Source organism: Ylistrum balloti, unplaced genomic scaffold, assembly GCF_031769215.1.
Source record: "Ylistrum balloti isolate Yb309-2 unplaced genomic scaffold, AGI_CSIRO_Ybal_v1 Utg370092, whole genome shotgun sequence".
In the NCBI taxonomy this organism is placed as follows: domain Eukaryota; kingdom Metazoa; phylum Mollusca; class Bivalvia; order Pectinida; family Pectinidae; genus Ylistrum; species Ylistrum balloti.
The window spans coordinates 1,092,932-1,115,674 of NW_026782123.1; the positions used below are offsets into that span (position 1 = coordinate 1,092,932).

Here is a 22,743-nt window from a genome sequence, read left to right on the forward strand (position 1 = left end):
AGAATAAGCAAACCTACAGTATATGACTTCTTACATAAGCCAATAGGTATATAGACTTACATGTTCCTTGGATGATGGAAATTATCCAACAAAGTTTGCAAAAAGAAATGACCTTGACCCTTTTTTCTAAGTATGACAGGGATCAGATCTGTAGAAACACTCAAGTGACTTCTTCTCATTTACCAATTTCTTCCGATTCATAGAAGATTTCTAAATAATTTGGATCAAGCTTCACACTATCAATAAGCACCATGATATCTTGTAGTCTGAGGTACTATTGTTATTAAGTTCTTGTCAGTGATCACCTTCATTTCTTCCTATGGTATTTTGATAAGTTTTTTTTGTAATTCACAAACTTAAAAAGGCCCATTGTATTTTGTACATGTCTTAGTTACAGGATTGTAGAGGTCACTGTTACTACATTTAGGGAATCCTTGTCAACACTCTAGTGGATTCATTTCTTCAGGGATTTCATCCTAACATCACGCACTTAATAAGGACCAATTATCATGGGAAATATGGAGTTTCAAGGTTGAAAGGCTAAAGTCTAGGTCACTGTTACTATTTTAAGAAATTCTTGTAAGTACTCTAGCTGGTTAATGTCTAGAAGGATATTTTTCGAGCGTCACATTCATAATATCTCAGATGAGTTTGAATGACAAAGCTATAGGGTCAAGGTCAAGGCCACTGGATTGTAAGCTGCAACTTTTTCCCTTGTGGGTCGGGCGTGCAGTTTATTTATATACCACTGCGGTTTATATGTGGACAAAAAAATTAGCAAGATGAAAAAATGTTTGAAGAATAGGAAGTTTACCAGTACACCAGTACGAGACAATGTTTTTTTTTCTATTGCAATCACCTTCATTAAGCATCATGTGTCCGTAAACAGTTCACCTTTTTCGACTCCTCAATAATTCATGATTCGATTTCAATGAAATTTTGCAGAAACTCCCCTTGGCCTAAAATGAAAATGAACTTGGTTAGAATTATGAGTAAGGGATGACGTCTTGATGGAATGCCCATATTGATCCTGACTGATCCCTAGGGGCTGATGGGTGGGGCCAAAAGGGGTCAAATTGACTTCAATTTTAAAAATCTTCATCTCAACACCCAGATATAGTAGAATCAAATGTTCTTCATGGATGAAAGCATCTGAAGGTGCTTTACCAAAATTGTGAACTTCATGGCCCCAGGGTCTCACATTTCCCCATGGGGAGGTGGTAAAGTTTACTACTGTTCATATAGGAAAAATAGATTTTTCAGCATAATTTGTTTAGTTTCCATTGGAAATATTTCAGACTTGGTTAGAGTTATGAGTGAAGGATAATGGCTTGATGGTATGCCCATATTGATCCTAAATGACCCCAAAAGAGCTGATGGTTGGAGCCAAAAGGGGCATGTCTGGAATCCAAGATGGCCACCATGTTCAAAAGCATCTAAAATTTCTTCTCCAGTTCCACTGGTGCCATTGAGCTAAAACTTGGTGGGAATGTTAAGGAAAGGTAGCCAACAAAGTGTTGTTATTTTTTTACCTTTTCAAAACTTTGATATAGCAGCCAGAGAGGCCATTTTGTAGCATGATTGCAAAGTCATTGTTTTCCTGTTTACTGTCAAAAAATAGGTAACACTTGTTACAGTTACCTACTCCTAACCAAAACTACTATCTGCATTATAGAAAGCAACTTCTTAGTAAGGTTTCATTCAAACTAGAAAAAATAACCCTTTGAGCTCCCTGCTAAAAGTTTTTGTAGTCAGATGACCTTTAAGGCCCATGGGCCTCGTGTTGAGCATAACGTTTATTTCCCACTGGAAATAACTTTTTAAGATTTATTAGTTTAGGATGAGAGTTTTGATAGAATGCATGTAATGACACTGGCTTACTATGTTCAGTGTCAGTGATAGCAACCCTTTGATCTTTAGATTCAATATTGTTTATCTCAGGTGATCGTCAAGGCCCCGAGACCTCTTGTCCATCACATGCTTGTGACTGAAAGTGATTGTCTAGGACTGTCATTTGCAATCGTATATAGGATGATTTTAGAATTGAAAGAAAAATAACATTCTCATGGATTTAATCAATTAGACCTTTTAATATGAATCACAATAATATATTATGGATTTTCACAGTTTCTTTCAAGCCATAGTTTACAATAGCCTTTTGTATTTTGGGATTGATAGGTCACTAGCTGCAGGTTAAAGGTCAAATTCTAGAATGAATGAATGGCTTTGTGTAACTTTCAAGAAGAAATGATTTATGGGACTATAAGTATTTGGTCAACATGCAATGGTCTTCATTGATATCAAACAGTACAGACACTGATGTAGAGATTGAAGTAAACAATACGTAATTTCAGGCCCTATATCTGTGCATAGACAATCTGTGAAGGCACTCAAACCAAACAAGTTCAATATTTGCTACTTTACTTTTTTTTAAATACATCAATAAGATATAGGACTATTTGTGTAAAATTCATTTGCAAACTTTATTACATATTTCACTGATGATCTTGATAAATTGCCCTCATTTATCCTGAACTTTGGTCACATAACAGTCACCATTTCATAAGAAAGGACGTGGCTTTTATTCCAATCGACTTATATGTGGATCAAAAAAAAAACCTGCAGCTTATATACTGGTGCGGCTTGTAACCAGCAAAATATAGTAATCAAGGGGAAACAATTCTGTACCATTTTGTTTGGTATCAAGAGAATGCTGAACAGATAAACTGTTGTCTATGTAACCTTGTAATCCCACTGTCATCAGATGGTGGGCCATTCAAATTACCTAATATCTGTGGTTCACCATTTTGCATTCATCATCTGTCCATCCCTCTCTCCTTAAACAATTCTTATTATCTCTATTACACAAAAAGCATTGAATGTATCATTTCCAAATTTTATAAGTGTGTTCCTCTTTGTCCTAAGTTGTGTAATGCCTCATTTTTTGGACTGATCTTAAGAACAAAATGGCAGACAGACTTCCATCTTGTATTTTGATAGTAATAGATTGTTATCTTTATTGCTTGAGAAGTACTGGATGATTCGGTCTCAAGTTTCATATGTAGCTTCCCTCATGCATTTTGAAGCTGATCAGAAAAGCAAGATGGCTAATGGATGGCCATTTCGGATTTATATATGCCTGTCAAAAGTTTCCATTGGATACATTATGTGTTGTCCATCCATCCATCAGTCCATTTGTCGTCAATTTTATTTGTGCAGAGATCTCCTCCAACAGTTTTCAACCAATTTCTTTCAAACATAGTAGGCGTTATCACCATGGCATTAATTTGTGTTTTCCTGAAGACAGTTTGATTTTATCGTATTTAGAAGAGTTAGTGTCCCTTGCATTGTTAGTATTTTCGGAGATGTCCTCTTTCAGTTTCCAACTGATTTTTTTCAAATGTGGTTAGCTACATTACCATGACATTAATTTGTGTTTTCCTGAACAGCAGTTTGATTCAACTATATTTTGAAAAGTAACTGCTTTTGAAACTTAGATAATGGCTCTCTGGAACACCAAATGTTTCAAACTTCTTTTTAAGTTTGATTCCTGGGATTTAGCTGCCAGAAATTATCCCAAGATAATCTTAACGAGTGATGCTATTTGTGTTCCCATTATCGATTTTCATGGAAGGCGTCAACTGAACAAACTCATAACACACAGGATTTCAAGAGATGCAGGTTGATGAAAATTATGGGGTAGTTTTACAGTCGTCATGGTGATCTCATTAAGATATATTCTATGTCTTTGTGTGATATGAAGCTTGGTGTGTGATGCTTGTTAATTTACCTGTTGGTTCCATTTTTGTGTACTCTGTTCTTTTTGAGAACATGATATTACTAACTTGGATTAACAAAGGATTTTGGGTGTTTTCAATGAAGCAAAAGACGCTTTTTCTTCCAGAACACCTTGTCTTATTCTCCCTGTCCTTTTTCAGGAGTCTCCTTGTAAATCATTCTTTTGTTCATATTTCACCCTAGTTTTATTGAATTTGAGTTTGAAATACATTTATGTTGACATGCTGGTATTTTCTTCTTGTTTTACACATCACTCAGAAATCTAATATGACTGCCATGGCTGCCATCTTTAAAACTGTATTTCAAACCTCTTTTCAAGTTCCACAAGTGCTATTGGATCGTGAAAATTGATGAGGATGCTAAGGAAATGAAGCCAAAAACATGTTCTTATTTTGGGGTTTTGGCAAAACTTTAAAATGCCAGCTATGGCAGCCACTTTGTATCATTGTTTAACAGTCATGGCTTTCTTAAACAATGCCTATTTTAAACTTCTCATGTCCAACCCATTAGATTTAGCTCAGCCATACCTGAGATGATCCCAAAACAGTCATAACCAGGTGTTACTATTTTTCAGATTGGTCTAAAGTCTAATGTGGACATTATCTATAGAGATACAATTTTGATTTATTCTTTTCTACATGGTGTCATACAGCTTAAGTTTGAAAGAAATGTTGAGAAAGTGAAGAAAGTGTTTTTGTTTTGTCAGCCAGATGGTGGGCTATTCAAATTGCTATGTCTCCGTGGTCCGTTGGCCGTCCGTCCATTCGTCTTTAAAAAATTTTTGCTATCGCTATTTCTTGAGAAGCAGTGGATGGATTTTTTTCAAATTGCATATGTACATTCCTCATGGTCTCTAGTTGTGCCCATGTAATTTTGGGACTGACCAGAGAAACAAAATGGAGAACAGACGAACGTCTTAGAATTTGACTTTGAAAGTTCATTATCACTATTTCTTGAGAACTCTAGCACAGATCTTTCTCAAATTTCATGTGTATGCTTTCAATGATTCCTAGTTGTGCCTGTTTGATTTTAGTACTGATTAGGAAAAACAAAATGGTCTGCAAGTGGCCATCTTGGATTCTGGCATCAAAAGTTTGTTACTCTGTAGATCTTTCCCAAATTTCTTGTATAGGTTCTTTTAGGTCCCTTGTTGTGCCAGTCTGATTTTTGGTCTGATCAGAAATGCAAAATGGCCAACAAGGAGCCATCTTGGATTTTGCTAAGTAAAGATTGTTATTGCTTTTTCTTAAGAAGTGCTTAATGGATATCTCTCAAATTTCATACATATGTTTCTTTTGGTATCTCCTTGTGTTTGTGTGATTTGGGGACTGATCAGAAGACACAAAATGGCTTCTAGTTGGTCTAGGTGGTCAGTTTGGATTTGGGAGGTAAAGATCATTATCACTATTTCTACAAAGGAATGTTCAAATGGCTTATCATTAAGAACGAAAACAGAGAAGAGAAGAGAAAAGAAGTGAAAAGATCTGACTTTCATACAGCATATAAAGATCAAACAATGGTGGGCTAGATCCTTCTGGGATCGCTTGTTGTTACTATTACTGTCAATCTTTTAATTCTTTGAATCCTTAAAAAATTGTACTAACTACTATTTCTGTTGTTATATCATAAATAGGACTTTAAGTACATATGACCATTAAAGCCCATGAACTTCTTTTCATGACAGTATAACCTGTATAATAATACATTAAAATAACTTTATCCCACTGGTGATTTAGTCTACCCCCTTCCTCCATACTCTCCACCCTACTTACTTCATGTTAAAAGCTTTCATTTCTTTTCTATTTGTCAGTTCCTGGATCCTACTGTCCATTAAATTACTCAATGGATTCTATAAACAATGAATAATTAATTCAATAAAACTAATTTTATCTGTTACTAATATCAGTTCCATGAAACTAATTTTATCTGTTACTAATATCAATTCCATCAAACTAATTTTATCTGTTACTAATATCTATTCCATCAAACTAATTTTATCTGTTACTAATATCTATTCCATCAAACTAATTTTATCTGTTACTAATATCTATTCCATCAAATTAATTTTATCTGTTACTAATATCTATTCCATCCATCAAACTAATTTTATCTGTTACTAATATCTATTCCATCAAACTAATTTTATCTGTTACTAATATCTATTCCATCAAACTAATTTTATCTGTTATTCCATAATTTTATCTCAGACAAATTTTATCTGTTACTAATATCAGTTCCATCAAACTAGTTTTATCCTGTCAAACTAATTTTATCTGTTACTAATATCTATTCAAACTAATTTTATCTGTTACTAATATCTATTCCATCAAACATCAAACTAATTTTATCTGTTACTAATATCTATTCCATCAAACTAATTTTATCTGTTACTAATAATATCAAACTAATTTTATCCATATCAAATCAAACTAATTTTATCTGTTACTAATATCAAACTAATTTTATCTGTTACTAATATCAGTTCCATCAAACTAATTTCCATCTGTTACTATATTTTATCTGTTACTAATATCAGTTCCTAATTTTATCTGTTCAAACTAATTTTATCTGTTACTAATATCTATTCCATCAAACAAATTTTATCTGTTACTAATATCTATTCCATCAAACTAATTTTATCTGTTACTAATATCAGTTCCGTCAAACAAATTTTATCTGTTACTAATATCAGTTCCATCAAACTAATTTTATCTGTTACTTATATATTTTTTCTGTCAAACTAAATTTTATCTACTAATATCTATTCCATCAAACTAATTTTATCTGTTACTAATAATATCCATCCATCAAACTAATTTTATCTGTTACTAATATCAATTCCATCAAACTAATTTTATCTGTTACTAATATCTATTCCATCAAACTAATTTTATCTGTTACTAATATCTATATCAAACTAATTTTATTCCATCAAACTAATTTTATCTGTTCAAACTAATTTTATCTGTTACTTATATCTATTCCATCAAACAAATTTTATCTGTTACTAATATCAGTCCATCAAACATCTGTTAAATATCAATTTCAAACTAATTTTATCTGTTACTAATATCTATTCCATCAAACTAATTTTATCTGTTACTAATATCAGTTCTATCAAACTAATTTTATCTGTTACTAATATCAGTTCCATCAAACTATTTTTATCTGTTACTCATATCTATTCCATCAAACTAATTTTATCTGTTACTAATATCTATTCCATCAAACTAATTTTATCTGTTCAAACTAATTTTATCTGTTACTAATATCTATTCCATCAAACTAATTTTATCTGTTAATATCTATTCCATCAAACTAATTTTATCTATAATATCATCAAACTAATTTTATCTGTTACTCAAAATATCAATTCTTATATCATCAAACTAATTTTATCTGTTACTAATATCAGTTCTATCAAACTAATTTTATCTGTTACTAATATCAGTTCCATCAAACTATTTTTATCTGTTACTAATATCTATTCCATCAAACTAATTTTATCTGTTACTAATATCTATTCCATCAAACTAATTTTATCTGTTACTAATACCAATTCTATCAAACAAATTTCACTGTTACTAATATCAGTTCCGTCACACAAATTTTATCTGTTACTAATATCTATTATACAAAACCTTACTTTCCATCAGTTTTGATGTAATATATATACTTTTAGTATCAAAATTATTTGTTTAGAAATAAAACAAATTTGCAGATATCTTTGCAAAATAGGACACTTGAAAATGTGATGTTTTATGAGGATAGATTTAGATGTATTCACCCTGGAAAATAAGTTACATTTAAGAAAGGTCATGATTGTCTTTGTTTGGTATTCTGTGCAGTGATATAAATTATGTTTTCAGAGCGAATCTGTCACCACTTGCTGGTAAGTCTGTAGTGGACTCAACAAGTTCCACTGCAGTCACCACTGAGACTGCCACAACTGCCATCAACACATTAAGTGATGCTGCCGTCACAGTTGAGGCCGTCACAGTTGAGGCCACCACACAGAGCACCACCAATACATCACTGGAGCCTGCACCAGTGTCTCCCCGACAGAAATCTCTGGCTGCTGATGGGTCCCCAGCCACTGGTAACCAGACGTGGGGGCCGCAGCGCATGGTGGAGTTATCACGCGAACCTAATAGGGGACTAGGTATTAGCATAGTGGGTAAGTAAACACCTTCAAACCTGTAATGGCAAACTCATTCTTTCTGTACTCGGTTCAAAGTTCACCATCATTACTGGAAGCAGCAACAAGGTAAGCCTTTTGCACAATGTTTTTTCCAAGCACATTGCAGGTACATGTTGTCGTCTTAGGTGAAAGGATGATTTACGATTATGTTAACGATTACATCTACCTGGTAATATTACAAAATTGTACAATAGAATAATGAATAATGTAAGTTTTGACCTGCTTACCATGTCACTCATGTGTAATTATCACATTTCTAATCCTGGTTTTTGTTATGTCTGCAAGTTTTACATATTCTTATTTCATTAGCACACCTGGTCTGAAGGACCTGTGATTTTATGTCTGGCGCATCATCTCTGCAGCAAATTTTATCAAGAATTGCTTCTTGTCATGAACAATGGGACCGAATTCAATCAAATTTGGTCAGAGGCATCCTTTGGGAAGGGGAACCAAGTCTGTATAAATATTGGTTCTCGGCCTCCAAGGGCCTGTGGCGCGGGGTGCAAAAGGTGGAATTTAGCAAGTATTTCATATTCCTTCTTCTGTAAAAACTTTTGGACTTTGCCTAAATTTTGTGTAAACAGTGAATCTCCACCCCTTAAAGCCCATAAGGGGAAATATACCAAATTTGTTAAAGCCTTCTTCTGTAGGAATGCCTAGTTCTGCCCCAATTTGGGCTGAAATATCATTGGGTGAATGGAGAATCAATTTTGTATGAAAGGTTGATCTATTCCCCTTGGGCTTGAGAGATGGGGCCCATTAGGGGACACAAAAATATTGCTGCAGAATCTTTTAAAAATTGTTTGAAGTCATTCTTTTGTTGAAATGACCAAATTTCGTTTGAATTGAGTGCAAAGGGGGAAATCACTTTCAAAGTTGGTAGATAGATGTGATCTTTGTAATCCATCTTTTTATGTTGTGATAAAGCATTCATTTGACCAAATTTTACTTCAAATGTCCTTGAGTGAAAGTGGATTCAATTTCATATAAATCAAGGATCTGAAAAGGGGCAGGAAATATAGGTAAAAGTTTAAATTTTTTTTTTTTTTGGGGGGGGGGGGCAGTGGGGGGAGGGGGCATGGATGTTAGTATTTTGTAAAATTGTAGTTTGAAGCTATAAAATTCCCCATATTTTTGGGGAAAATGTAACAAGTAATTATGAATATGAATATTTTCAATGAAACCTGATCTATCCTTGAAAGTGGTACAGGCCCCATAGGTCTCTTGTCTGTGACATCTGAAGATATCATGAGTACACAGAGAGTTGATAGTGCCTTTGTAGTTCATTATGACCTCAAAATTTCTCTGCTATTTCCTTAATTTTGAGCAGTATAAAGGACCAACAATTATTTCACAGAGGTGGTAGAACTTGTAAGGGCCATATACTTTGGTTTCCGTGCAATAGCTTGAGTTGCCTTGGGCGAATCTAGCTCAAACTTCATACAGGGCTTCCTTATTGAAAGTGCTTTCATGGGGATTGCTTTTCATCTTCAAAGGTCAAAGATAAAGGTTACTGTTACTATAAATAGAAAACCAGTTTCTGTGTGAAAACTAGAGTTTGCTTTGGCCAATCTTACCCAAACTTCATACAATACTTCATTACTGAAAGTGTTTGCTTAGATTGCTTTACAGTTTTGAAGGTCAAAGGTCAAGGTCACTTACTAAAAAGTAGAAAAATCAGTTTTATATATCTCCTCTAACAGAACTACTGTTCTGTGGTGAAGGGAGAATAAATAGAATCATGAGTACATGATGGGCTATCCTAAAAGTGATGTTCTGTGATATAATTTAAAGTGTATTTAATGTGTGTTGTAGCACATTCAAAATTTTGTTGATATTTCCTGCCTTTTGTTCAGGACAGGAAAAGGGTAGGACATGAATACATTCCCTGTTCTGATAGACTTTTTGTTGTTTTTCTTCTCCTTGTTAATCAGTTTAAACATTTTTCATTTGATCTCATGGATTGGAAACTTTGGGTGGAAGGATTACATAAGCACAGAATTTTGTATGGAAGGATTACATAAGCACAGAGTTTTGTATGAAGGTGCATAAACATACAAACAGAATTTTGTATGAAGGAGCATAAACATATATACAGAATTTGTATGAGTTACCTATAAACAGAATTATATACGGAGTATATATATATATTTATATATATGTTCAGAATTTTTTATGAAGGGGATATACATATCTAAAGTTTAGTATGGGGGTATATGTGCATATTGAGTTTTGTATGAAAAATTCATGTGATGTAGAATGTATTTTTTTTCTATTTTTTTATCTTTCCTTTACAGGAGGAAGGGTTGATTTGTTTCATGTCCAGCAAGAAAACACAATCTCAGGAATTTTTATCAAACATGTATTAGATGACAGCCCTGCTGGAAAAAATGGCACCTTGAAAACTGGAGACCGCATTCTGGAGGTATACATTACTACACCATAGACAGACAATTGTGTCTATGTATTTAAGTACTAACTGTTTGTAGTTTGCATTCATAAGCATATTGATTTAAGCATTTATTGATGTAGGCTTTAGAATACACTGCTGTGGTACTATGACCTATCTTACTTATACACTAGATATGTCATTTCACGATCACAATGGTGTTTAAATGTTTCTAAGGTCAAGGTTTCTGGTACTAAAAATAGAAATGGCAATGTTAACTGTCAAAATACATATATAATTCCTGAATACAAATATAATTTCTTTACACATGTATAATTCCTTTATACAAATATAATTTCTTAATACAAATATATTTCCTTGATACATATATAATTCCTAAATACATGTATAATTCCTTAATACATATATAATTCCTTTAAAAAGGCCAACTGAGAAATTTCTCATGATGATGTCTACATTCTAAGTCAAGGTCCTTGTTACTCAAAAGATACTTTCAAAAATACATAATACAAAGCCCTTACAGATGATCAAACTCAGGTTTCAAAACTTTGAAATGACAAGAGATACATGTGGGATACTTCTGTCCTATTCATGACTACGATTGACCAATGACCTTATACTCCTTTGTCTGTCGTCATTCTGTAATCTATCAACAAACTGGTCAGAAGCATTGTTGAATTTCGACCCCATTCTCATCAGATGGCCCTTCATCTGTCAATCTTTAGACCATTCTTTCGATTTCAGGACTGATCTGAAAAGCGAAAAAGGGGTGCAGGCAGCAATTTTGGCCATTGACAATTAATTTATCGCTATTTCTTGAGAACTACAGGACAGATATTTCTCAAAATTCATCAGTAGTTTCCCACTGGTACATGTTCCATTTTGATTTCCAAAACTGATTAAGATTAAAATGGTGGAGTTTGTTATAGCATTTCAAAACAGGTACAGAATGGGTCTTTCTCAGATTTCTTTTATAAGTTTCCTTGGGTCCTTGTGCGCTTTTGAGACTAATCAGTGAAACAAAATTGGCTGACAGGCAACCATTTGGGATTTTAAGAATAAAAGTTTATAGCTATTCTTCAAACAACTTCTTCTCAAAAACCAGTAGGCCCAGAATACTGATATTTGGCCTTGGAATGAAAGAATACATGGCTACCTTGTTGGTTCACATTAGCTTGAGCACAATGAAGGTCAGATGGTAAAATCTTCAAACAACTTCTTTTCAAAAACCAGTAGGCCCAGAATACTGATATTTGGCCTTGGAATGAAAAAATACATGGCTACCTTGTTGGTTCACATTAGCTTGAGCACAATGAAGCTCAGGTTGGTAAAATCTTCAAACAACTTCTTCTCAAAGATCAACTTGCCCAGATTACAGTTAAATACCAGTAAGGGTGAAGGAGTGGAGGACTACCATGTTTACTCATATTAATGACCTTGATACACTTTCAAGGCTACAGAGGTCATATATTTTAAAGTCTTCTTAAAATCTTTATACTACTTTTTCTCAATAACCCATGGGCCCAGGGCCATGATATTTGGTTTGTTGCATGCTGGGATAAAGCTGTTCAAATTTATTCAAAATGTATCTAGGCATATTGTTACTGCCTTGTCCGTTCGTCTTAAATCTGTCCTTTGTTGTCCAGAGCATAACTTTGTCCACAGTAAAGCAAGGATCATGATACTTGATACTTAATATATGTATTGATCATACTAAGACAATATGCTCTACCAAATTCAGGGCACTTGACCCCTCAATTACAGAGTTATTGCCCTTTGTTTAAAAAATCTTGTCCAGAGCATAACTTTGTTTGCATTTAAGGTAAGATAATGAAACTTGTTGTATATATTAATCATACTAAGATAATGTACAGTGAGCCAAAGTTAGTTCCTGCAATCCTTATTATTACAGAGTTATTACCCTTTGTTCAATTTTGTGTCCAATAAGTCATTTTTGGGGGAGCTTTCCTCAGTTTCAATGATACTCTTGTTCTTTCAGTAACCTGTCTAGCCTAGGTTAGGGTTTATGTGTGGTGTCTGCTTGGGAAATGAGCTTTTTGTTTTGCAGAAATTAAATGAAAAGACAAAGATTTGTTTGATAGGGAGGTGGTGAGTGATTCTGGTGCCTTTTGGCTCTTGTGTAAAATTCTAAAGGAATGTTAAGGGCTTATGAAACATCCATTAAATTGTTGATTTTTCCTCAGGTGGATGGGAAAGATCTGAGAAATGCATCACATGACCAGGCTGTTGAAATAATCCGGAATGCATCAACACCAGTCAAGTTTCTGGTCCAGAGCCTCACTGACCAAGCATGTGTAAGTGGAAACTTTTTAAATGTTAGATCACCCAGGTGCTTGTGAGATTAAGCCATGGTTTGGCATCATCATCTATGTGACATCACCTGTATGGCATCATCAGTTGTGTGGCATCATCATCTGTGTGGTATGATCATTTGTGCGGCATCTATCACTGGTGTGGCATCAACATTTTCCTTTCGGTTACTTTTTCTTGAGACATTAGGCCAATAATATTTCGGCATAAAATTCTGTCAAGTTTAATTAATTAAATGAAATTTCAACGTCATAAGAGTTGATTATGTGAAAATTATCAAACCATTTCTTATGAATAATGATTAAGGTTCATATGTGATATATATACATTGTAGGCTAACCATTCCTGCTCCCATGGTCTATTGTCTATTTGTCTGCCATCTGTTGGTTTAAACTATTCTTGTTATGGCTATTTCTTGAGGACAGAGTGACTCTTTGTCAAATTTCACATGTTACTTCCCCTCGACCCTTGTTTTGTCCTTTTGTTTTTGGGACTGATCAGAAAATCAAAATGGCTGACAGTCTGCCAATCTTTTTCAGACATTTTTGAGGATTTCCTTAATTGGCTAATCCTAGGAGACATCTTTTGACATCTTAGAACTGTGAGTGTCGGGTTCCTTTTTCAAGCACATACACAAAAAAAACATATCTGAGGAATTAACTAAACCAAGGTGTTGTATCCCTTAGACATCTCTGATAAATATTTGTGTACTATTGATATTGGAAATAGACCACAAGGTGTGCCTGTCTGTTACACATTGGTATGACTTTGTCTAAATCCAACCTAAGGAATCTGAATCTGAAAGTATTGGTGGAATCAAGTGCTTTTCATGGATGGAAGTGTCCTAGGTGCTTTACAAAAGTTGTGCATTCCATTGCCCCAGTATAGTTTCCTAAACTTTATATAGGAAGAGTATAATTTTGAACTTAATTTGTTTAATTTCCAATGAAATTATTAATATGGGATTATAGATTTGATGGTATTCATATATTGACTGGCATCCAAGGGCTATAAAACATATTACCTAAGTCTTCCCACCATATTTTTCGAAACACTTGAAAACTAATTATCCTATAGCCTTAATGATAAGTATTACTTACCTCAGGTGATTAGGGCACTAGGACTCTTGTATCATCAAGATCTCAAATGAGTTCAACAATTGTACTGATTTGATGAAACATATAGAGTTATGGATCTTTGTACAACCATCTAACATATGATCAGTCTCTAGTCTACAGGGATATGGTGAGACACGAGTCTCTAGACTACAGGGATATGGTGAGACACCAGTACAGCTATTTAACATATGATCAGTCTCTAGACTACAGGGATATGGTGAGACACCAGTCTCTAGACTACAGGGATATGCTGAGACACCAGTCTCTAGACTACAGGGATATGCTGAGACACCAATATAATAATTTAACATATGATCAATCTGTATTGATGTTTGATGTCACTAAAGATTTTTATGTTGACATATTATGACACTAGAGATAGAGTGTTGATGTCCAATATCATTGAGATTCTTCATTGATATCAGATGTCACATGAAAAACTGTACTGATATCTGATGTAACAAGGAATCCTGTGACATTGTGTGATGTAACTTGAGAGCACATGTTGATGTCTGATTTGGTCACTTTCTGATGTCAAAAGAGATGCTGTTGAGTTAATGTCTGATATCATTAGAGTTCTTATGTTAATATCTGATGTTGCTAGAAAGCTGATGTCAGATGTCACAAGATATCCTGTGTTTCAGCCTGGAATCCAGTGTTAACAGCCGATTCACTAGAAAAGGGATGATGATGTCTGATGTCACTCTAGATTTAGTATTCTTGTTTGATGTCACTAGCAATCCTGTGTTGCTTTCACCATGTGCACAGTAACCTAGAGAGTTTCTTGACCTATTTTTTTTTATTGCTTTTGAACAATGCGTTCGCAAGATATTGCAAATAATGTCACCCTGCTTTTATTTATCCCTGGAGTATATCATGTTAAGGTAAATGGTTTTAGAGTTAATTCCTTTAATTTTGTTTACCAGTTTTCAAGGTGATGGAGTCAAATGGGTCAATGATGCTAAACATTTGTCTGTATAGATCTAGTTTATGTATGTACAGTATTTCAGTTCTGAAAAGTGTCCTTACTTTTGCAGCCAACAGATCTGGAAATCGACACGAAGTCAGTGCAGTCATACGAAGAGGCTTTCTGCTTACCGCAGCAGGTATTGTACATCATAATAAATTACAAACATAATACTAAATGTCTGTCATTTAAAACCATGTGCTGGTACAGTTAAATCTGTGTTGATTACTGATGTCACTAGAGATTCTGTGTTGATATCTGATGTCACTAGAGATCCTGTGTTAATGACTGATATCACTAGAGATTCTGCGTTGATGTCTGATGTCACTAGAGACTCTGTGTTGATGTCTGATGTCATTAGAGATTCTGTGTTGATTTCTGATGTCACTAGAGATCCTGTGTTGATGTCCTATGTCAGTAAAGATCCTGTGTTGATGCCTGGTGTCACTAGAGATTCTGTGTTGATGTGTGATGTCACTAGAGATCTTCAATTGATATCAAATGTCACTAGAGATTTTGTGTTGATTTCATATGTCACAAGAGATTCTGTGTTGATGTCTGATGTCACTAGTCATCCTGTGTTGATGTCTGATGTCACTAGAGATCCTGTGTTGATATCTTATGTGACTAAAGATCATGTGTTGATGTCTGATGTCACTAGAGAATCTGTGTTGATGTCTGATTTCACTAGATATTCTTTGTTGATGTCTGATGTCACTAGAGATTCTGTGTTGATGTCTGATGTCACTAGTCATCCTGAGTTGATGTCTGATGTCACTAGAGATCCTGTGTTGATGCCTGATGTCACTGTGGTGATGTGTAGAGATCCTGTGGTGATGTGTGATGTCACTAGAGATTCAGTGTTGATGCCTGATGTCACTAGAGATCCTGTGGTGATGTGTGATGTCACTAGAGATTCAGTGTTGATGTCTGATGTCACTAGAGATCATGTGTTGATGTCAAATGTCACTAGAGATTCTGTGTTGATATCTTATGTGACTAAAGATCATGTGTTGATGTCTGATGTCACTAGAGAATCTGTGTTGATGTCTGATTTCACTAGATATTCTTTGTTGATGTCTGATGTCACTAGAGATTCTGTGTTGATGTCTGATGTCACTAGTCATCCTGAGTTGATGTCTGATGTCACTAGAGATCCTGTGTTGATGCCTGATGTCACTAGAGATCCTGTGGTGATGTGTGATGTCACTAGAGATTCAGTGTTGATGCCTGATGTCACTAGAGATCCTGTGGTGATGTGTGATGTCACTAGAGATTCAGTGTTGATGCCTGATGTCACTAGAGATCATGTGTTGATGTCAAATGTCACTAGAGATTCTGTGTTGATTTCATATGTCACAATAGATTCTGTGATGATGTCTGATGTCACTAGAGATTCTGTAGTGATGTCTGGTGTCACTAGCGATTCTGTGTTGATTACTGATGTCACTAGAGATTCAGTGTTGATGTCTGATGTCACTAGAGATCCTGTGTTGATGTCTGGTGTCACTAGAGATCCTGTGTTGATGTCTGGTGTCACTAGAGATCCTGTGTTGATGTCTGATGTCACAAGAGATTCTGTGTTGATGTCTGATGTCACTAGAGATGCTGTGTTGTTGTCTGATGTCACTAGAGATTCTCTGTTGATGTCTGGTGTCACCAGAATACTGTGTTGATGTTTGATGTCACTAGAGATCGTGTGATGGTGTCTGATGTCACTAGATATCCTTTGTTGATGTCTGATGTCACTACAGATCTTCTGTTGATATCTGATGTCACTAGAGATCCTGTGTTGATGTCTGATGTCACTACAGATCTTCTGTTGATGTCTGATGTCACTAGAGATTCTGTGTTGATGTCTGGTGTCACTTGAGATGTTATGTTGATGTCTGATGTCACAAGAGATTCTGTATCGATGTCATATGTCACTACAGATTCTGTGTTGATGTCTGATGTCACTAGAGATCATTTGTTGATGTCTGATGTCACTAGAGATCTTCTGTTGTTGTCTGATGTCACTAGAGATCCTGTTTTGATATCTGATGTCACTACGGATCCTGTGTTGATGTCTGATGTCACTAGAGATTCTGTGTTGATGTCTGATGTCACTAGAGAATCTGTGTTGATTTCATATGTCACAAGAGATTCTGTGTTGATGTCTGGTGTCACTAGAGATCATTTGTTGATGTCTGATGTCACTAGAGATCATCTGTTGATGTCTGATGTCACTAGAGATCCTGTGTTGATGTCTGATGCCACTTGAGATCATGTGTTGATATCTAATATCACTGGAAATTTGTGACAGTATCCTAAGTCATTAGCATGTACTAGGTCTGATATCGAGATATTCTGTCAATATTTGATGTCATTAAAGATCCACTTCAGGAAACTGATTTAACTTGAGATTCTGTGTCAATGTTCAATGTTTTTATTAATTTTGTGTCAATATCTGATGTCAAAAAAATCCAGTGTTGATGTCTGATGCAAGTTTGAATAAGGTGATATTCAGTGGAGCAATTCCGGTTAACATTTCTAGTTGTCTTTAATTTAGTATATGAAAAGAGTTACGGTAGACTACCACATAAAACAAGCCTTTTCCTTGTTGTCAAGCTTAACTTCAAACTGATGTCAAAGAACCACCTAATATTTTCCAAACTTTGATGAACATTACTTTTTATAAGCCCATCGAAAGACGGGACCTATTATGTTCTCATGCGGGTGGGCGGCCGCACATAGGTTTCCGTTCGATAACTTGAATTATTTTTTACAGATTAATTTGAAACTTCACATGAAGCTTTATGACTATAAAAGCCAGGTCAAGTTCGACGACCAAAATTTTTCTCCCATTAATTACAGAGTTATGGTCCTTGGTACATTTGCAAAATAGGTTTCCGATCGATAACTCATGAATTTTTTAAAGATTAATTTGAAACTTCACATGAAGCTTTATGACCATAAAAGCCAGGTCAAGTTCGATAACCAAATTTTTCGCCCATTACTTACAGAGTTATGGCCCTTGGTACATTTGCAAAATAGGTTTCCCCTCAATAACTTGAGGAATTTTTCATTTATTAATTTGAACTTTCATATAAATCGTCTTAGCCGTTTTTGCACAAGTACTGTTAACTTTTTGGAAATTCAGTTGATAATTTTGGAAATCAATCTGACAATCTACAACCAAAATTATTCGCCTGAAATTCATCCAGTTATGGTTGCTCAACTTAGGACGGGCATATTTTGTAATGCTTGTGGAACACTTGTTGTTTATGTTGTAACTTGCTTGGTCCAAAGGACCAGTGACCTTATGCTTCGACAGTGTCTGTCTATCAACTTTTTCTTTAAACCCTACAAGTCATGAACAACTGAACAGATTTTGATCTTTGATCAATATGATCAAAAGCATCCTTGGAAAAAGAGGGAGTCAATTTTGTGAATTTGTATGAATTTCAAAATCATCATACTTCTGAAGAAATACCTGGATTCTATCCCAACTTTGTTTGAGAAATCCTTGGATTGAGGAGAATCAGTTTTGTATAAATAATAGGACTTTGCCCTCAAGGTCAGAAGGGACAGGGCTCAATAAGGGGAAACAGAGCAAATTCTTAAAAATCCTTCTTCTTCAGAAATACATGGATTCTGTCACATTTTGGTTTGAAGCATCTTTAGTGAAAAGAAGTCAGATTTGTTTAAACATTGGGTCTCTTGCCTTTGGATGGGAGAGGATGGCCATAAATGGTGGGGGGGAAAAAATCACTTTAAAATCATTCTTCTCTGTAAGATTCTGTCACATTTTAGTCTGAAGCATCCTTTGGTGATAGGAAGTGAACTTTGTATATGCGTTAAATCTCTGATCTCTGGAGTGGAAAGAAAATGGCGCAATAGGGGAAATAGAGCAAATTTCTTTAAGGTTTTCCTCCTTCTTTTCGAATACATCGATTCTGTTCCAATTTCATCTGAAGCATCTATGGTGTAGGGGAATCAGTTTTCTATAAATGATTGGTCTTGGTCCCCAAGGGCAGAAGGAGTAGCTCAAGAGGGGAAATAGAACAAATTATTTAAATTCCATCTTCCAAGGAATGGTTGATTTTTGTTCAAATTTGGTTTGAAGCATGTTGCATATAAAAGGCCAAATGTACTGATATTAGGCAGGAAGCATACAGGATAAACGGCTTCAGAATTTGTTCAAAAGAATTACCTTGACCTTCTTTCAAAGTCACAGGGGTCAAATTTTTAAAAATTTTCCAACATCTTCTCAATGACTTAAAGGTCTAGTATGCAATTTCACTGTGGTCAGATGTAATGAAAACTTAAGATTTGTTCTTTCAACAAGCAATCGGTTATGGTATTTGTGTACCAGTGTGTATGAGGAATAGAATTTCATGTTTGCATATATTGACACCATGAACTGACAAGGTCTTCTGTGTAAACTGTAGAACAGGTGAGCAATTCAGGGGCATTGAGCCTCTGTCATATATATCTACATAGATAAAAAGTTAAGGCCAAGGGGCCACTTGTTCTAATATCTAATAACTATAAGTAATTAATAGGTGAACCAAATAAGATCTCTGCACCTTAGGGTCTTAAGGGTGACCCCAAGTAGGGGAAATAGAGGAGTATCTTTAAAATTCTTATAAAGCATTTTCATTTCATTAAAATAAAGTAATTTCATCAAACTAAACCAGAGGAGTGATATAGACCCTATTGTTTTTATATTTGTTTATTTCTTAAAAAATGAAAACAAATTTGATGGTTTCCTGTTAAATATCATATATATAATTTTACTCGTACGACAGATTATATCTATGTTTTAACTTAAGTGAAAATAGTGAAATACATGATATTTAATTGGGAAGCCATGAGACATCCTTTATATATATTTATTTATCAGCCCTGGTGGGTAGAGGTCTTGTCTCTTCTATGTTTGACAGATTTCCTTGTGTTGGTAGTCCTGTCATTGATTTCTGTAGATTCCCAGTCTCTGCTAGAAAGTTAATTGATTGAGCTGGAGTGTAGACAAATGAGCAGATGTAATGAGATTATATTGATAAATATGTTGTAGAATTGAGTTACTGGTAACAGCATTTCCTCTTTGGTGCAAACTTTTCTATGTAGATTTACATATATGGTACTGATCATTGTTATATACTGACACCTTTGCTGCGACTCATCATACAGCTGTTCTTCCTGTTCTTCTAGGGTTATATATGATTGCTTCTGATAATCCAATGAAAAATTACCGTAAAAATACCGATTCCATTAGTTATTAGCTCACTTGATCCATAATACTGGTGAGCTTATGTCCTGGTGCAGCATCCCTCATACGTCCGAAAATTCAATACATTGCTACTAGTCATGAATTACCAGGCAGATCTTGCCTATATATGGTCTGAAGCATTCACATGTAAATGGAACTCAATGTTGTGTATTATTGTTGAGTTTGATCACGTTAGGAACAGAGGCACAGGTTATGTAGGCCAAATAGAGAATACAATTTTTGAATTTTGTGAGTTTTACCATCCTGTTGTCAGACAAATAATTTTTGTTATTGGTGTTTCAAGACAAGTACTGAATGGATCATTCCAAAATTTCACATTCAGTTGTGCATTGTCTTATTTGGGTCTATTCAGAAACACAAAATAGCCAGCAGGGGGTCATTTTGAATTGTGAGAGTTACCTGAACAAGGTGAGCTGATGTCATGGTGTGGTGTTTGTCATCTGCCCAGTGTCAATACAGGGTATTTTCCTGTAAAACGTACTCCTCTAGGAAATGAAAATAAAAAATCCAGTGTTAAACTTTCTACTGATGAAGGTTATTGGAAAGGTTCGATTTTAAAAGTAGATTAAAAGCCAAATTTCAGTATGTTACTGAACCACTTTCTCTGGTATAGGAGTCCAAATATGTGAAACAGGAAATAATTCATCTTCGCATATTATTTTGATATTTTTCTCTGTTATTGTCATGGCCAATTTTTTTAAGAGAAAATTTCATCTTTCATTACAAAGCAATGGTATGATACTCAGATATTAGTTAAGAAAAATGATGTGAAAGTGTGAAGTTTTCATTTTATTTAACAAGCTTTAGATTGCATTGCAAGCAAAACAAAGAAATATTCCAAAACGACCAAAATCCTTTTTTAAGACTTTATGTTTGGGTTATGAAATTTTTTAGGAAACTTTTCATGATTGATAAAGGGGGTCTCCATGCTTTAATTTTTGCAATTTTTACCCAAATAACCAGTTCTCCAAGATCTAGAAACAAGCTGAAATATTTGTTTTGGTGTCTCGAAAATCCAAGGAGGTTCAGCAATTTCGAACTCAAAGAAATTGAAATTCATGGTGATAACTCATGCAAAATTGGGTTAAAATCTTCCCTTACACTTAGTTATACTCAAGATTCTTTAACAACAAGATAATTCTGACACTATTAACTAAATCAGGCCATCATCTCCAACAAAAGTCCAAGTATCTACCAATGTTTAGCAGGCAGCTTCCCAGAATGAAGGCATAGAAGATTTTGAGAATAAATGACCTTGACCTATATTCAAGCTTACACAAGTCAAATTTCTTAGAAAGATTTAACAACATCTTTTAATAAGCAAATGACACAGATATTTGGCTCACAGGATTTTAGAATGAACCACAACAAAGTTTGGAAAAAGGAATTACTTTGACTGATGTGTAAGGTCACAAAGGTCAAATTTGTGGAAATGCTCAAACATTCTAGATATACCTAAAAGTCAAGAATCATGATATTTGGCATACTGTATGCTGGGTTATATTCACCCCTGCTTATTTTTGTCCTTTTTCCAGTATACATGAATTCACATATGTTCAAGATTTTATACTACAGTTATGTAAGAATGTATTAAAACACTCAATTTCAATCAAGCTAGGATTATAGTATTCAATTTTGGACACCAAGGGCTGCCAAATTTGTTCAAATGAATGACCTTAACCCACTTTCAATGACAGTATTATACACACCTATGAGAAAATAACCTGTAAATCCCCCATGAAATTTACAGATCAGATTTGATCCATACTCCCTCTTTGGCACATTCAATTCTTACAGCTGAGTAGATTTTGGTGGTATTCATGCAGTCAATATTAATGTTCTATTGTCATACTTGTAGAGTCAAAAGCATGTGATGATTTAGTTGATATTGAAATAAAAAAAAAAGCTGGTATATTTTTGTGAACCTTCTACAGCTGTATGGTAGAAACAAATAAGGATAGAGCAATTTATATTTATATGACCCCTTGTTAACTTTTTTATCTTACCAGACATTGGATGTGGCAGGGACAGTTATATTTATATAACCCCTTGTTAACTTTTTTATCTTACCAGACATTGGATGTGGAAGGGACAGTTATATTTATATAACCCCTTGTTAACTTTTTTATCTTACCAGACATTGGATGTGGCAGGGACAGTTATATTTATATGACCCCTTGTTAACTTCTTTATCTTACCAGACATTGGATGTGGCAGGGAGAGTTAATGAACAGTCAACCACTCCACCAGCTGTAGAAGTTGTGGAAGAGGACAACGGAGAAGAGGATGAATATGGGTACACATTGAGTAAGTCATAAAAATGATCTGCCTTCCTCTTTTGTCTTCCAGGAACTGTGACATAGGAGGAGGTTATAACCCCTCTCTCTTGTCCTCCACGAACTGTGACATAGGAGGAGATTATAACCCCTCCTCTCTTGTCCTCCAGGAACTATGGTATAGGATGAGGATATAACCCTTCTTCTGTTGTCTTTTTTTAAAGTCATCAGAAACAAAGGACCAATTTACTAATTGACTACAGAAAGAGTTAATAAATTCAAAGTCAATTTTGGCTCACCTTGCCCAAAGGCAAAGTGAGCTGTAGGGATACTACAGTGTCTGGTGCTTAGGAGATATTTATCAAAT

General features: G+C 34.8%; 1 protein-coding gene across 1 annotated transcript in view; it reads left to right on the forward strand.

Annotated features, from left to right (window-relative positions):
* Window positions 1–22,743, forward strand: part of LOC132549949 (multiple PDZ domain protein-like) — a gene marked incomplete at its 3' end in the record, with an annotated part of 154,360 nt that overhangs the window by 96,997 nt on the left and 34,620 nt on the right. Inside the window, exons 22-26 of the mRNA XM_060213935.1 lie at window positions 7,668–7,975; window positions 10,297–10,424; window positions 12,614–12,724; window positions 14,896–14,964; window positions 22,302–22,407. Coding sequence (XP_060069918.1) covers window positions 7,668–7,975; window positions 10,297–10,424; window positions 12,614–12,724; window positions 14,896–14,964; window positions 22,302–22,407 — 722 coding nt within the window. The remainder of the gene's footprint in view (window positions 1–7,667; window positions 7,976–10,296; window positions 10,425–12,613; window positions 12,725–14,895; window positions 14,965–22,301; window positions 22,408–22,743) is intronic.